General features: G+C 36.2%; 1 protein-coding gene across 5 annotated transcripts in view; it reads right to left on the reverse strand.

The window, feature by feature from the left end:
• Window positions 1-16,265, reverse strand: part of LOC110667111 (aspartic proteinase 36) — a 51,953-nt gene that overhangs the window by 11,202 nt on the left and 24,486 nt on the right. For 3 of the 5 annotated variants that reach the window (XM_021827839.2, XM_021827840.2, XM_021827841.2), the window contains one exon: window positions 5,517-5,592. In XM_021827839.2, the coding sequence (XP_021683531.1) occupies window positions 5,517-5,592 (76 nt within the window). Of the gene's footprint in view, window positions 1-5,516; window positions 5,593-6,145; window positions 6,788-6,923; window positions 7,094-7,240; window positions 7,874-7,960; window positions 8,071-16,265 lie in introns of those variants that run through there. The other 2 variants (XR_009143383.1, XR_009143382.1) reach the window with 2 other exon arrangements.

The raw sequence follows: 16,265 nt of genomic DNA on the forward strand, positions 1-16,265 counted from the left end.
CCACTAGCTACTTCGTTGGGAGATCCTGCACCTCATCGATCATGATTCGATCTAGATTTACCCAATGCTCTTCGTAAAGGTAAAAGTTCATGTAATTACACTATATCTTCTGTATTTTCTTATAATAAATTCTGTTCTTGTTCTCGGTGTTTTGTTACTTCTTTAGACTCTGTTCCTATCCCTATCTTTGGTGAGGCCTTTGTCTCATCCCGGGTGTGTCGCTATGAAAGAAGAAATGGAGGCTTTAGATGCTAATGGTATATGGGAAGCTGTTGCCTTTGCCCACTTGGTAAGAAAGCTATTGGTTGCAAATGGGTATTCTGAAGAAGGTAAATCTGATGGTTACGTGGCTAGGTTAAAAGCACGCCTTGTAGCAAAAGGATATGCTCGGACATATGGAGTTGATTACTCGACACTTTTTCTCCTGTAACTAAACTTATACATTCGCTTGTTTATCTCTTTAGCAGCTATATATGATTGGCCCCTGCACCAATTGGATATTAAGAATGCTTTCCTTCATGATGATCTTCAGGAGGAGGTGTATATGGAGCAACCACCTGGGTTTGTTACTCAGGCGGAGTTAGGTAAAGTTTGTAGGCTTCGGAAATCTCTTTATGGCTTGAAACAAAGTCCTAGGGCCTAGTTTGGGAGATTCAAGAAACAAGACAGAATTTGGTATGCAAAAGAGTAAGTGTGATCACTCGGTATTTTATAAGCAACTGAGGTGGTCTAATTTTCCTGGTAGTTTATGTGGATGACATTGTCATCACTGAGAGTGACTCTGCAGGTATTTTATCTCTTAAAATCTTCCTCCAAACCAGTTTCAGACCAAAGATTTGGGATTATTAAAGTATTTCTTGGGTATTAAAGTTATGAGAAGTAAGAAGGTTATTTTCTTGTCTCAAAGAAAATATGTCATCGATCTATTGACAGAGACAGGAAAATTAGGTGATAAGCCTTGTAGTGCACCAATGACTCCAACTTTACAATCATAGCGAGGATAGTGAGTTGTTTGAAGATCCGAGAGATACAGGAGATTGGTAGGAAAATTGAACTACCTTCTTGTCACTCGTCGACATTGCTTATGCCGTTAGTGTGGTAAGTCGGTTTATGTCTTCCCAAGCTGTTGCTCATTGGGAAGCCTTGGGACAAATCTTGTGCTATCTGAAGGAGCTCGGGAAGAGGTTTGTTATATGGTAATCATGGGCATTTGAATGTTGAATGTTTTTCGGATGCCGATCATTTGGATCTAAGGTTGATAGGAGGTCAACTCTTTGGATATTGCGTTTTTGTTGGAGGAAATTTGGTGTCTTGGAAAAGCAAGAAGCGAGTGTAGTTTCTCGATCTAGTGCTGAATCCGAATCAGAGCCATGGCACAATCGGTATGTGAGGTAATGTGGATATTTCAATTACTAGATGAGACAGTTTTAAGACCCCCAACTCGCGAAATTGTGGTGTGATAATCAAGTCGCTCTCCATATTGCTTCTAATCCGGTATTTCATGAGCGGACCAAACATATTGAGATTGATTGTCACTACATATGTGAAAAGATTCAACAAAAGATCATCTCGACAGGACATATCAAGATTGGAAAATAATTAGGAGACATCTTCACAAAAGCTTGAATGGAGCTCGAGTTTACTATATTTATAACAAGTTAGGCATAATTAATATCTACACTCCAACTTGAGGGGAGTGTTATGATAAGTCAATCATTATATTATTTACGTATATTACGTGATTCGTATTCCTATTTAGGATTTCTTATTTAGGATTTCTTCCTAATTAGTATAACACAATTATAGGAATCAATTGTATATAAATACCCATGTACAGATTAATTGAAATCAATGAGAATCATCTCTTTCTACATCTCTTTCTACAGGGGTCAATTCTCTTCACCACCCTCACCACTAGGAGCTCCTCCCACTAATCGGCCAGCCACATAAATCTCATCACCAGAAAGAGTCCCACAGGCCGCCACGAATGTCCATGGTTTTAAATAATGGCCATTATTTAAAGGAAAATTAGCCTACCATTACCATTATAGCCAACAAATAACTGCTAATTGCATGTATAGTGGCCATTACAGCCATTGCATAAAGGTAAAGGTCGTTGCCAACAATTACTTACAGCCGTAATTCTTGCAAGGCAACATTTTTTTTTTTTTGGGCAAAAGGCAGTGTTGGCTTTATTCATTTAGCTTCTCTACACTTTCTAGGCATTTTGCCATTTTCTTTAAATTTTCTCCACAATCAAGTGAAATCCTTCATTTCTTTACAAATTTCTGAGCTCAAGAAATTAGATCATCAAATAGACAAGTGATTTTGAAGTGAATGAGAGCAAATCAACACTTCTCAAATCCAATTTTTTTATTAGAACAAAACACATAGAAGTGCACTGTCACTTTATTAGAAAATAGATCAAGTCAAGATGTATCGAAACTGGTTTTTTGAAATCAAATGATCAACTAGCGGACATCCTCACTAAATCCCTCAAAGGATCGCTGATTCTTTACGTTTGCCAGAAACTAGGAGCTTATAATATGTACTCTCCAGCTTGAGGGAGTGTTAAGATTATTGTAGGATTTTGTATAAGGCTAGCATTATGCACCTGTAAATTCTAACATTAATTAGTAATTTGGGGCTAATCATTCCATTCCAATTGTAAATTCAGTATATATTCATCTGCTTAAGAGAAGAATACACATCATATTTTTACAAACATCAATTCTCTTCTCCTTTTTCACTCTCTTTTCATCTTTTTACAGGATCAATCATGCTCCTGTATTTTAAATTTTTTTAAGCCTAAATTTTATCGGCATTAATTTGAAGTTGTTAATATATTAATAAAGTAACTAGAGTTGTCAAAAAAATTATAAAAAAAATAAAGCTAAAAGTGAAATTAAAAAAAAAAAGAATTTTGGAATTAAAAAAAACTCACAAAATCCACAAATAAAAATATGCAATTCTTTAGAGTTCACCAAAGTGGAGCATCTGCAGTATAGTCATGGAGGGAATAAGATGTTGAAACAACCCACTGAGAAAAAAAATTCAAACTACTAAAAGGCCTATCTAAGGACTTGTTCATGTTTTCTCTGCTAGGTGATGATGCCATGTTCATGTTTTTCCTATTGAATTTTGTTCTTTAATTCCAAGAAAATATTGCACATCTAACATGGAAAATTTTGAAAAAAAAAATAGATTGAAGAATGTGTCAAAGCACTGCTTTTTACAAATTTGTTCTTGCCTCTAGATTGTGGATGAACTATTTGAGGGTTTTCATTTTTTGCCTTTAGGATGTTTTAAGGCTGATGCATGATGTTTGCGGATGATATTGTTCTGATAGATGAGACGCGAAAAGGAGTCAATAGAAAGCTAGAGCTTTGGAGAAGCACTCTAGAGTCAAAGGGCTTTAAGTTAAGTAGAACGAAGACAGAATACATGCATTGCAAGTTCAGTGAAGGCCAAACTGGTGATAGGGAATGAGTTAGTTTAGATGGAGTGGTACTGTCCCAAAGTAATCACTTTAAATATCTCGGCTCAGTCCTTCAAGTAGATGGGGGATGTGAGGAGGATGTTAGTCATAGGATTAAAGCCGGATGGTTGAAGTGGAGACGTGCCACGGGAGTTTTATGTGATTGCAAGATTCCCAATAAGTTGAAAGGAAAATTTTACCGTACAGCCATACGACCGACTATGTTATATGGTAGTAAGTGTTGGGCATTGAAGGCGTCTAAAATAAGAGTTGCAGAGATAAGAATGTTAAGGTGAATGAGTGGCCATACTAGACTAGATAAAGTCCGTAATGAGAGTATTAGAGAAAAGGTAGGAGTGGTACCAATTGAGGATAAGTTAAGAGAAGGGAGATTGAGGTGGTTTGGTCATGTGAAGCGTAGACATACGGAGGCTCCAGTTAGACAAGTAGAGCAGATTAGGTTAGAGGATAGAAAGAAAAAAATGGGTAAACCTAAATTGACTTGGAAGAGAGTAGTATAACATGACCTAGAAGTATTACAAATTTCTGAGGATTTAACCCAAAATCGTTTAGAGTGGAGAAAGCGAATCCATATAGCCAACCCCAAATTTTTTGGATAAAGGCTTAGTTGAGTTAAGTTGAGTTGAGTTGAGGATGTTTTAAGGCTGTTATGTATCTATTTTAGTTTTAATTTTCTAGGTTTAGAGTCTTGAAGTCTATTGTTTATGGGTTTTTTATTTTTTAGATTATCTTAATTTTTCTAGTTGTAGATAGTATTTTATTTATTGTGTAGGTCCATAGTCAAATTTTCCCTGTTATTTAAAGGAAGTCATAATATGGGTTCAATTGAAGAAAAATTTTAATTCAAGGACCTAATTGGACCAAAAAAAATGCAGAAGCTCATTGAGCCTCAGCCAAAAAGTTTAAGGGCTAATTAGTACCTTTTCCCTATTCATTAATCATTAATATATTAACAATTTCTCCTCTCAAACCATTATTAAGATATACTAAAAGTGATTACACTAAAATATAAGCATGACTTAAAAACCAATCACTTGATACTCTGTTAATGCACATGTGCATGTTCATGTGCAGAGTACCATTATTAATGCATTACTCTAATGTTAAACCATTTTATTGTAAAATGACATGCATCAACCACTTCACTTGATGGAGGATATAAGTTGTCATGACCTGAGGAATCACAAAAAGAACGGAATATTAATTTAACACATGGTTCCTCAAAAAGGTTTGATATATTGCTATTTCAATGCCAATAATAGTGGACAACTATGGAAAATAATTTTGGTTGATGATAACGTTTGAACTACCACAATTAAAAATTAATAAACTAAAATAATATTTTATATCTTACAATTTTATATTCTCTTTATTAACATAATTTAGGAAACCAAAATGAAATTTGTGATGTTTAATGATATGATGAGAAGTTCAAAATCTTCTTTTTCTAAGAAAGAGAACTCACATCATTAATAATGATGTAGCAAAAAAGAATTCTACTAGATACACAAACATGCATGTGAAGTTAGAATTGTCACACAATTTACAATTGTTAATGAGAGTAGAATTAACATGCCCTAAGAAACATTATTTTGCAATTTCATGTCATTCTATGATGTCAAAGAGTATTTTCATAATATAATTTAACCCTATTTATTGATTTATTGTACAATATTTTTTAATCTCAAAAATGCAAATAAAAGACAAGAAAATCTAAAACCAAACTTCTTCGCATCATATGTAAACCTATGTCAATATAACAAGATATTCTAGCAAATGGAGTTTGATCCATGTTTGAGCACATATGCATCATGATATGCATGTAAATAAACTATCATATTGATTTTACCCACCTATGTATTCCGTCACATGTAAAAGCCCAACTTTATTAGAAATTTTTTTTTTTTACATTAGTTTATTGTTAATAACAATTAGAAAACTATAGTATTAACTACAACAGGATCACGTGCAAATAAAAAAAATTTTAAAAAAAATAAAACAAAAACAAGAATTGTACCTCCTAAAAGAGTCATGTTTCTTCTATCCCTTGATTGCATCCCGCTGTTCTGCCATCCAATACACCACAAACCTTCCTGCATGAGTCCACTACCAATGAGCTCATTCATGCAAATTGAGTTTTAAATACAAGTTATGAAATTGGTCGGCATTGAAATAAAATATGCATGCAGCATGAGAAATGCATGTAGATGAGAAGAACAAAAGCATCATTTATGAAACAAACATAGAACACCAAATTGTCAAATCAAACTTTAGTTACTCCTCAAACTTAGAACCATATCAATCAAATCTAGCCTAGTTCACTAATCCTAAATTTCTCAATCCCAAATTTCTAACCATAATCCTAATTTCAACCATGCAAGGATTCTCCAGCCCTCAATACTAAATCGAAGCCCCTTGCTACCGAACTGTGTAGATCACAACAATAGCTTTTTCATTCTTATCATAGCAAGTAAAGTAAGACAACTGTTTCAGAAGCTTATTCCCCCAACAAAGTCATATCAACATCATCATGGTCCTATCACCAGTCTTAAAAGTTAGATAAACAAAAAAGATCATTTTAACCTCTTTTATTAGACTTTCAAATATTAAGATCATACATTTACCCAAGAGTTTACACATTCCAGCTTGTAGAAAGAGATGATTCTCCTTAATTTCAATTAATCTGTACATGAATATATATATACAATTGATTCCTACAATTGTGTTCTACTAATTAGGAAGAAATCCTAAATAAGAAATCCTAAATAGGAATACAGCATATATAGAGAATAATATAGTAATTGACTTTCCATAACACTCCCCCTCAAGTTGAAGCATAGATGTTAATCATGCCCAACTTGTTACAAATGTAATCAATCCTAGCTCTATTCAAAGCTTTTGTGAAAATATCTCCCAACTGCTCACCAGTTTTGATGTGTCCTGTTGAGATGATCTGTTGTTGAATCTTTTCACGAACAAAGTGACAATCAATCTCAATATGTTTAATCCACTCATGAAACACCGAATTAGAAGCAATATGGAGAGCAGCTTGATTATCACACCACAATTTCGCAGGCAGTGAGGTCTTAAAACCTGTCTCATCTAGTAATTGAAGTATCCACATTATTTCAAATACTGATTGTACCATGGCTCTGCATTCCGATTCAGCACTAGATCAAGAAACTACACTCTGCTTCTTGTTTCTCCAAGACACCAAATTTCCTCCAACAAAAACGCAATATCCAGTAGTTGACCTCCTGTCAACCTTAGATTCAGCCCAGTCGGCATCTGAAAAACATTCAACATTCAAATGCCAATGATTATCATCTAACAAACCTCTTCCTGGAGTGCCCTTCAAATAACACAAAATTTATCCCAAGACTTCCCAATGAGCAACAGTTGGGGAAGACATAAACTGACTTACCACATTAACGGCATAAGCAATGTCAAGACGAGTGACTGTAAGGTAGTTCAATTTTCCTACCAATCTCTTGTATCTCTCTGGATCTTCAAACAACTCACTATCCCCTACTAACAGTTGTAAATTTGGAGTTATTGGTGCACTGCAAGGCTTAGCACCTAATTTTCCTGTATCTGTCAATAGATTGATGACATATTTTCTTTAAGACAAGAAAATACCCTTCTTACTTCTTCTAACTTCAATACCCAAGAAATACTTTAACAATCTCAAGTCTTTGGTCTGAAACTGGGTTTGGAGAAAGGTTTTAAGAGATGAAATACCTGCAGAGTCACTCCCAGTAATGACAATGTCATCCACATAGACTACCAGGAGAATTAGACCAACCTCAGATTGCCTATAAAATACTGAATGATCACACTTACTCTTTTGCATACCTAATTCCTGTGCTACTTCACTGAATCTCCCAAACCAAGCCTTAGGACTTTGTTTCAAGCCATAAAGAAACTTCCGAAGCGTACAAACTTTACCTAACTCCCCCTGAGCAACAAAACCAGGTGGTTGCTCCATATACACCTCCTCCTGAAGATCACCATGAATGAAAGCATTCTTGATATCCAATTGGTGCAGGGGCCAATCATATATAGCTGCTAAAGAGATAAACAAGCGAACAGAAGTAAGTTTAGCTACAGGAGAAAAAGTGTCAAAGTAATCAACCCCATATGTCTGAGCATATCCTCTTACCACAAGGCGTGCTTTTAAACTAGCCACAGAACCATCAGGGTTTACCTTTATTGTAAATACCCATTTGCAACCAATAGCTTTCTTACCAGTGGGCAAAGGCAACAGTTCCTATGTACCATTAGCATCTAAAGCCTCCATTTCCTCTTTCATAGCAGCACACCAACCAGGATGAGACAGTGCCTCACCAACAGTATGATGGATAGGAACAGAGTCTAAAGAAGTAACAAAACACCGAAAACAAAAAGACAATTGATTATAAGAAACAAAAGAAGAGATAAGGTAAGTGCATGAACGCTTACCTTTACGAAGAGCAATGGGTAAGTCTAAGTCAAAATCATGATCAGTATGAGGTACAGGATCTCCCAACGAAGTAGCTGGTGAAGGATATGAGTCAGGAATCTCCAATCTCCTAGAATAAACATGAACAACAGGAGGTTGAGTAGGTCTAAAGACAGAAGGAACAAGCTTTGGGAGAGGACTAGACATTGGTTGGACAGTATATATTAGGAGATCATCCTCCTCCCCCTGACTCTCATACACAGATGATTGAGGAAAGAATGGAGTGGACTCAAAAAATATGACATCTACATAAATAATATAACGATTAAGAGTAGAAAAGAAACAACGATACCCTTTTTGGAGCCGGGAGTACCCAAGGAAGACACATTTTAGAGACTTCGGATCCAATTTAATAACCTGTGAACGAATATCACGCACAAAACAAGTACAACCAGAAATACAAGGTTCAACAGGGAACAAAGATTTTGTAGGAAACAAAGCAGTATAAGGACTATCCCCATTAAGGACAGAAGACGACATACGATTGATCAAAAAACATGCCATAGAAACTGCATCCGCCCAAAAGTGTTTAGGAACTTTCATATAAAAAAGAAGAGCACAAGCTACCTCAACAAGATGCCAATTTTTTCTTTCGGCCACGCCATTTTGGGATGGGGTATCAACACAGGAAGACTAATGAAGAATGTCATTTTGTGTCAAATAAGAATGAAATTGTGCTGAAAAATATTCTTTGGCATTGTCACTTCTTAATATGCGCACAGAAATATTAAATTGAGCTTTGATTTCATTACAAAAGGCACAAAAGATAGAAAATAACTCAGAACGATTCTTCATTAAATATAACCATGTAACACGAGAGTAATCATCAACAAAAGTAACAAAATAACGAAATCCATTTTTAGAAGTAACAGAACAAGGACTCCAAGCATCAGAATGAACTAACTCAGAAGGAGATGAAGCTCGTTTATTGACTCTAGACACAGAAGGCAAACAATGATGTTTTGCAAACTGACACGACTCACATTCTAGTACTGATAAAGACTGAAACTGAGGACACAGCTTTTTCATGGTAGACAAAGAAGGATGGCCCAATCTACAATGAGCTTAAAGAGGTGTTAAAGTACTGGAGCAAACAAGCGACCGCGGTACATGATTTTCCAAAATATAGAGACCACCTGACTCACGTCCTCTACCAATAATCTGCTTCGTCGTAAGATCCTAAAATAAACACTGATCAGGAAAAAAGGGAACAGAACAATTTAAGGTACGATTAAGTTTACTAACAGAAAGTAGATTAAAAGAGAATTTTGATAGACACAAAACACATGACAAAGAAATTGACGAAGTCGGGTTCGCAGTTTCAGAACCCATGACACAAGAAGTAGAACCATTAGCTAAAGTAACAGTAGAGGAAGTGATATTAGACTAAAAAGCAGATAGAAGACTAGAATTACCTGTCATGTGATCTGTCGCACCAGAATCAATAACCCATTTGGATAATGAAGACACAAGGCATGTAGTGGATTTACCTGACTCAGCGATAACAGTGATAGGGGAACTGGTAAGCTTTAGAGATGCCTGATACTGGGAAAACTGTGCAAAATCCTCTGCAGATACCAAAACAGTTTTCTCAGAGGAAGATACTGTAAAATCCTCTGCTGCCATATTTGCCATCTGTGATCACTGGTTTTTCCTCTTAAGTTGCGAACAATTATTTTTTATATGGCCAGGCTCATGGTAATAATAATAAATGACTCCTCTTGAGTCCTGATTAGAACTAGCCTCCCCATTACACTGATTACCTCTGTTGCCTGTAATTCCTTCTCTACTTCCTCTTCTATTACCCTGTTGTCCATTTGGATTACGGCTAATAAGAGAACTACTGGCAGGCTGTGAAGATTGAGTACTATCTGTACAAAAAACCTATGTAAATATTTCATGCAAAGAGGAAATCTCAAAATTGGAAAGAATCTGAGATTTAGCAGTCTCATACTCTGAAAGAAGGCCTACAAGAAAACTCATAACAACCGGTTACTCCCATTGGGCCTGCTGAACTTTCACATCAGAACTAAAGGGCAACAATATATTAAGTTCCTCATATACCCGTTTAAAATCCATAAAATAAGCCATGAGACTCTTTCTCAGCATGGTAGAATGCCTTACCAACATCATAAAAACGGGAGATATTCCCTTTACCAGAATACAGAAAATCTAAATAATCCATCAATTCCTTAACAAATTCACAGTGATTAATTAAACTAATTACCTCACTATGAATCGAGTTCCGAAGCTACAAAAACAACCGAGCATCCTCCCTTAGTCAAGTTTGCCGTGTATCATCAGTAGGTGGGTCATTAGTAAAGTGATCATCCTTATCAATGCTACGCAAACAAACCCTAACAGTCTTACTCTACTCTAGGTAATTCGAACCATTAAGTTTATATTTCGTGATCTTAGTCATCACCGGAATCACATCAGAAATAACATTCTTATTGTCTGCCATTTGTTGAGACAAAGAAAACTAACCGAAACGCTAATCTAAAGTGCTTACAGCCGCAAAATAACCCAAATTCACAAATCAAGCAAATACTGAAATAGGATTTGAGAACCAAACCTCAGAAGTCCTTTAATGGTGTACTAGACCAGGCAACAGCGCACAGTGGTAGAATGAGGGGATTGAGGCGACGCCGGCGATGCTGATCAGAGTCGAAACGGCCGGCTGACGAGCCTCCACACGCCGGCGAGTGAAGAAACGACGAGAACCTGAGTTGGGCTCATGAGCCTCACGTGCTTGGATTCCCGCGACCGAATGAGAGGGGACGGCCAGTCGGCGGTCAAGGACTCTCCAGAGCTGGGTGGTGAGAACAAATAGTCACCCTAGATAGATGACCTAGGGTAACAGTGGGTTTTAGTCCAGAAACAGACGGGAAAGAAATTTCAGATTTAGATTCCTTAATGAACCTAGCTCTGATACCATGTAGAAAGAGATGATTCTCCTTAATTTCAATTAATCTGTACATGGGTATATATATACAATTGATTCCTATAATTGTGCTCTACTAATTAGGAAGAAATCCTAAATAAGAAATCCTAAATAGGAATACAGAATATACAGAGAAATAATATAGTGATTGACTTTTCATAACACAGCTATTATTCCTTTACCCATCTTAGTTAAAAAAAAAATAAAAAAAATAAAAAAATAAAAAAAATTCCTATCCATATTCCATAAACATGAACCTCTTTTATTAGACTTTCAAATATTAAGATCATATATTTACCCAAGAGTTTACACATTCCAGCTATTATTCCTTTCCCCATCCTAGTTAAAAAAAATTCCTATCCATATTCCATAAACATGCTATCTAGTCACTTCAAAGGAAAAGCCAACTTGAGAGTTCCTAACTTTCTGTTTTTCAATCACACGACTCATGAGAGTGAACAAAAATGTCTTTTTTGAAGATACTCAAGCCCCCTAAAATGGCTTCCCAAAAAAAAATCTCACAAGTTTTCATCTTTCCATTATACAAGAAGATTAAGTTGGAGGGTTTTCCTACATTTGTAAAGGCTAGCTCTTATGAAAGCATGTAAGCCATAACATATGGACCAAAATAAAGTAATTAGATAATCTTCTAATAATTATGTCGCATAAAAACACAAAGGGGAGCCTTGTTAAATGAACAACTAATTTTTATTCAAAATATTGAAAGCATCTATAACAAAGTTGTAACTTAATGAAGCATCCATCACACATAAAAATTTTGATATTGTAGCCAAATGCAAGCATTTGAGCTTGAATGACGCAGCATGAAGCTTAACAAGATAACACACACTCACACGAGTGAAAAATGTTGAGAATCCCTATTATATCTCCAAAATATCTTTCTATAGTTAGATTATTTCAAAAGCATGTATATCCTAATTTTTCTCCTGTAATTATTCTCCTGTATTTTCTCTATTCTGCTGTAATTTCTCCCCTATAATTTCTCTTTCTAGTTTTGTTTCTTTCTATTATTTTTCCTAATTCATAGGGATTTAGTTGACTTCTTTGTAACTATAAATGTACCAATTACCTATGTTGAAAATATGAAAGATTTCACTTTCACATGGTATCAGAGCCTAGTTATCCTGGGCAGTATTCTGTTCAGTGTTTATTGCTGACTTTATTGTTGGCCTTCATTGCCAAATTTCAGTCTTCGTCACTGTTATCCCTACTGGCCTTTGATCAGCCTTCATTGCCTATCAAAATTCTTTATCTTTTTTTTTTCTTGAATTTACCACTGTATTAGTTTCAGCCAATCTTAATTTTTCACAGAGATATCAGAAATCTCTGAGAATGTAGTCAACAATCAAACCACATCATCACTTGAGTCTTCCTCAAATGGAGAACCTCAAAGTATGAGCCTGACTTGTCGACTTGACGGAAAAAATTACCTTCAGTGGTCACAGATTGTGAAAACATTTCTCAAGGTGATGCTAGAATCCCAGCAATCCGAGGGATCAGCCATGGTCTCAAAGAAAATTGTAGATAGATGAAACAAGTTTAACAGTTTGGGACAAGGACTGGATGACAGAAGTGATCAAAAACAAAGCAAGCAATCTGCTAGTGATGATTTATGGTGTAATTACTGTAAGAAACCTCGCCATACCAAGGAGAATTGTTTTAAGCTGCATGGGAAGGCACAAGTTCTCAACAGGAATGGAGGATTTAAAGGGAATTAGCGGCGAATTTCACGAACCAAGAAGGACCCACACAGAATCTCAATGGTGATGAATTCAAAAAGTTCAACAAAGAAGAGATTGAGAAGATAAGGAATTTCATTGGAACACTCGATAAGTCATCTAATTCTTGCTCCCTAGCTCAATCTGGTAGGTGCTTCATCTCAAAAACTTTTAATGCCTCTAACTCAAATCCATCTAACTCCTGGATCATCGATTCAGGAGCCACAGATCACATGACACCTATCCCTATCAAATTTGAGTCTTATAAATCAAGTCCTGGAAATAAGAAAATAACTATTGCTGATGACTCTTCCATTATTATTGTTAAAGAAAGTCAATCCTATAATTATGTAGATAATATTCTTTATTAATTAGTTAGCATAATTATTGGGATCTCTTCCCAATTAGAATACTTAATTATAGGACTCTTTGTATATAAATACCTTGTATCTCATTCAAGAAAATACACATAAAATATTCTCTTCATAATATCAAAGCCTAGGTTTCCTAGCCTGAAATTTTTATTTGAAATATATATTTTTTTTCTCTGGTTCTTCTCCTCCGACAAGTGTTGTCTTCCAGGAGAACTCAATAGAGTTATCACAGTGTCTCACCACCCATCTCAGGAGAAGGCCCAGGTGCCGATCGGCCACCCTTGGAAGTCCGGTGACCGGACTTGAAGCGCGTAGCCTTCACGCGCCATTCTTAAGTTCTGACCCCTATTCCACGCGTCGGCGCGTGAATGCGCATTTGCCCTCCTCCGGTGACGTCCGACAGTCGCGCCTCTTGTCCCAGGGTCGCCTCAACTTTGTGATTCTAGTTCCGCGGTTCATTGTTCAGTTTGGGGCATTTCTTTTGGATCTCAAATATCTCTCCTTCAGGCAGTTCACTATTGAGCAATTTCAGGTTCTGTTTTCACAGAATTCTTTTGTTTCTAAGTTTTATTGAGTTTGTTTGAAGATTGGGACAGAGTTGGTTATTAATCTGTGTTAGAATTTTGTTAATTTCATCTAATGGCGGACAATAAGGCTATTATTTCTGATGTGATTCCAATGATGACTAAAATCACGGAACACAAACTTCATGGTTCAAATTACCTGGAGTGGAGTAAGACCGTCAGGGTCTATTTACGAAGTATTGACAAGAATGATCATCTGACTAAAAATCCACCCACTAATGATACAAAGCAAGCTTGGCTTAGGGAAGATGCTCAGTTATTTTTGCAACTTTAGAATTCGATTCATAGTAAGGTAATTAGTTTAATTAATCACTGTGAATTTGTTAAGGAATTAATGGATTACTTAGATTTCCTATATTCTGGTAAAGGAAATATTTCTCGTATTTATGATATATGCAAAGCATTCTATCGTGCTGAGAAGCAGGATAAGTCTCTCACGGTTTATTTTATGGAATTTAAGAGAGTATATGAAGAATTTAATGTCTTGTTGCCTTTTAACCCTGATGTGAAAGTCCAACAGGCTCAACGAGAGCAGATGGCTGTTATGAGTTTTCTTTCAGGTCTTCCTTCAGAATATGAGACTGTTAAATCTCAAATCCTATCTAGCTCTGAAATTTCCTCTCTACATGATACATTCACACGTGTCCTTCATATAAAAAGTACCCAACTTCCACAAACTACTAGTGGTTAGTCGAAATATGAATGGACAACAGAGAAATAAAGGAGGAAATTCAAGCAATAGAAGTAATCAGTGAAATGGGGAAACCAATTCTAATCTGGACTCAAAAGGAGTTATTTTTTATTATTGTCATAAATCTGGTCATACAAAATACAATTGTCTAAAACTTCAGAGGAAGAATCAGCGGTCTCAAATGGCAAACATGGCAATAGATGAGTCTATAGTTGCACCCTCATCTGCGAAAACTATCTTAATATCTGCAGAGAAATATGCACAATTTTTCCAATATCAGGCATCTCTAAAAGCCTCTAATTCTCCCGTCACTGCTATCGCTGAGTCAGGTAAATCCACTACATGCCTTGTATCTTCCTCATCCAAGTGAGTCATTGATTCTAGTGCTATAGATCATATGACAAGGAATTCTAGTCTTCTATTATCTTTTCAGTCTCATCCTACCTCCTCTACAGTTACTTTAGCTGATGGTTGTACTTCTTGTGTCATGGGTTCTGGTACTATAAACCCAACGTCATCTCTTTCTTTATCATCTGTTTTATGTCTACCTAAATTTTCATTTAATTTGCTTTCAATCAGTAAACTTACTCGTGCCTTACATTGTTCAGTTTCCTTTTTTCCTTATTATTGTTTGTTTCAGGATCTTACAGCGAAGCAGATTATTGGTAGAGGATCTGAGTCCGGTGGTCTCTACACCCTGAATAAATATGTGCCGTGATCTCTTACTTGCTCCAGCACCTTAACTCCGCTCGAAATTCATTGTCGTTTGGGTCATCCCTCCTTGGCTACCTTAAAGAAATTATGTCCTCAATTTTAGTCTTTGTTCGTCTTAGAGCGAGTCATGTCAGTTTGCTAAGCACCATCGTTTACCTTCTACACCTAGAGTCAATAAACGAGTTTCGTCCCCTTTTGAGTTAGTTCATTCTGATATTTGAGGTCACTCTAAAACTGGTTTCAAGTATTTTGTTACATTTGTTAATGATTATTACCGTGTTACTTTGTTGTTTTTAATGAAGAATCATTCAGAATTGTTTTCTATTTTTTGTGCCTTTTGTGTTGAGATTCAAACTCAATTTAATACTTTTGTGCGTATATTGAGAAGTGATAATTCTAAGGAATATATTTCTGGCAATTTGCAAGCCTATATGTCACAAAAGGGCATTCTTCATCAAACATCTTGTGTTGATACTCCATCCCAGAATGGGGTTGCTGAAAGAAAAAATAGACATCTTCTTGAGGTAGCACGGGCATTCCTTTTTCAAATAAAGGTCCCTAAACAATTTTGGGATGATGCAATTTCTACAGCTTGTTTCCTGATTAATCGTATGCCATCATCCGTGCTTAATGGTAACATTCCTTATACCATTTTGTTTCCTTCTAAATCTTTGTTTCCTATTGAACCTCGTATCTTTGGTAGTACTTATTTTATAAGAGATGTTCGTCCACAGGTTACTAAACTAGATCCCAAGTCTCTTAAGTGTCTCTTCTTTGGCTATTCTCGACTTCAAAAAGGGTACAAATGTTTTTCTCCAACCCTTAATCATTATATTGTGTCTGTTGATATTACCTTTTTTGAATCTACTCTATTCTTTCCTCCCTCTCCTAGTTATGAGAGTCGGGGAGGAAGATGATCTCTTAGTCTATTCTGTCCATCCAGTGTCAAGTCCTCAGCCAAGTCCTCAAAATCCTCTTGCACCAGCACCTGCTCGACCTCATCGCCCACCGGTTGTTCATGTTTATTCCAAGAGATTGGAGACTCTTGACTCAGATCCTCCATCAGCTTTTTCGTCAGAAGATCCAGTTTCATCCACTGCTCCTCAGTCTGACTTAAATCTTCCCATTGCTCTTCGCAAAGGTAAGCGTCAATGTACTTATCCTATCTCTTCCTTTGTATGTTATGATCAATTGTCTCCTTCATCTCATTGTTTTGTTA

The sequence above is a fragment of the Hevea brasiliensis genome, chromosome 2, assembly GCF_030052815.1.
Source record: "Hevea brasiliensis isolate MT/VB/25A 57/8 chromosome 2, ASM3005281v1, whole genome shotgun sequence".
NCBI classification, from domain to species: domain Eukaryota; kingdom Viridiplantae; phylum Streptophyta; class Magnoliopsida; order Malpighiales; family Euphorbiaceae; genus Hevea; species Hevea brasiliensis.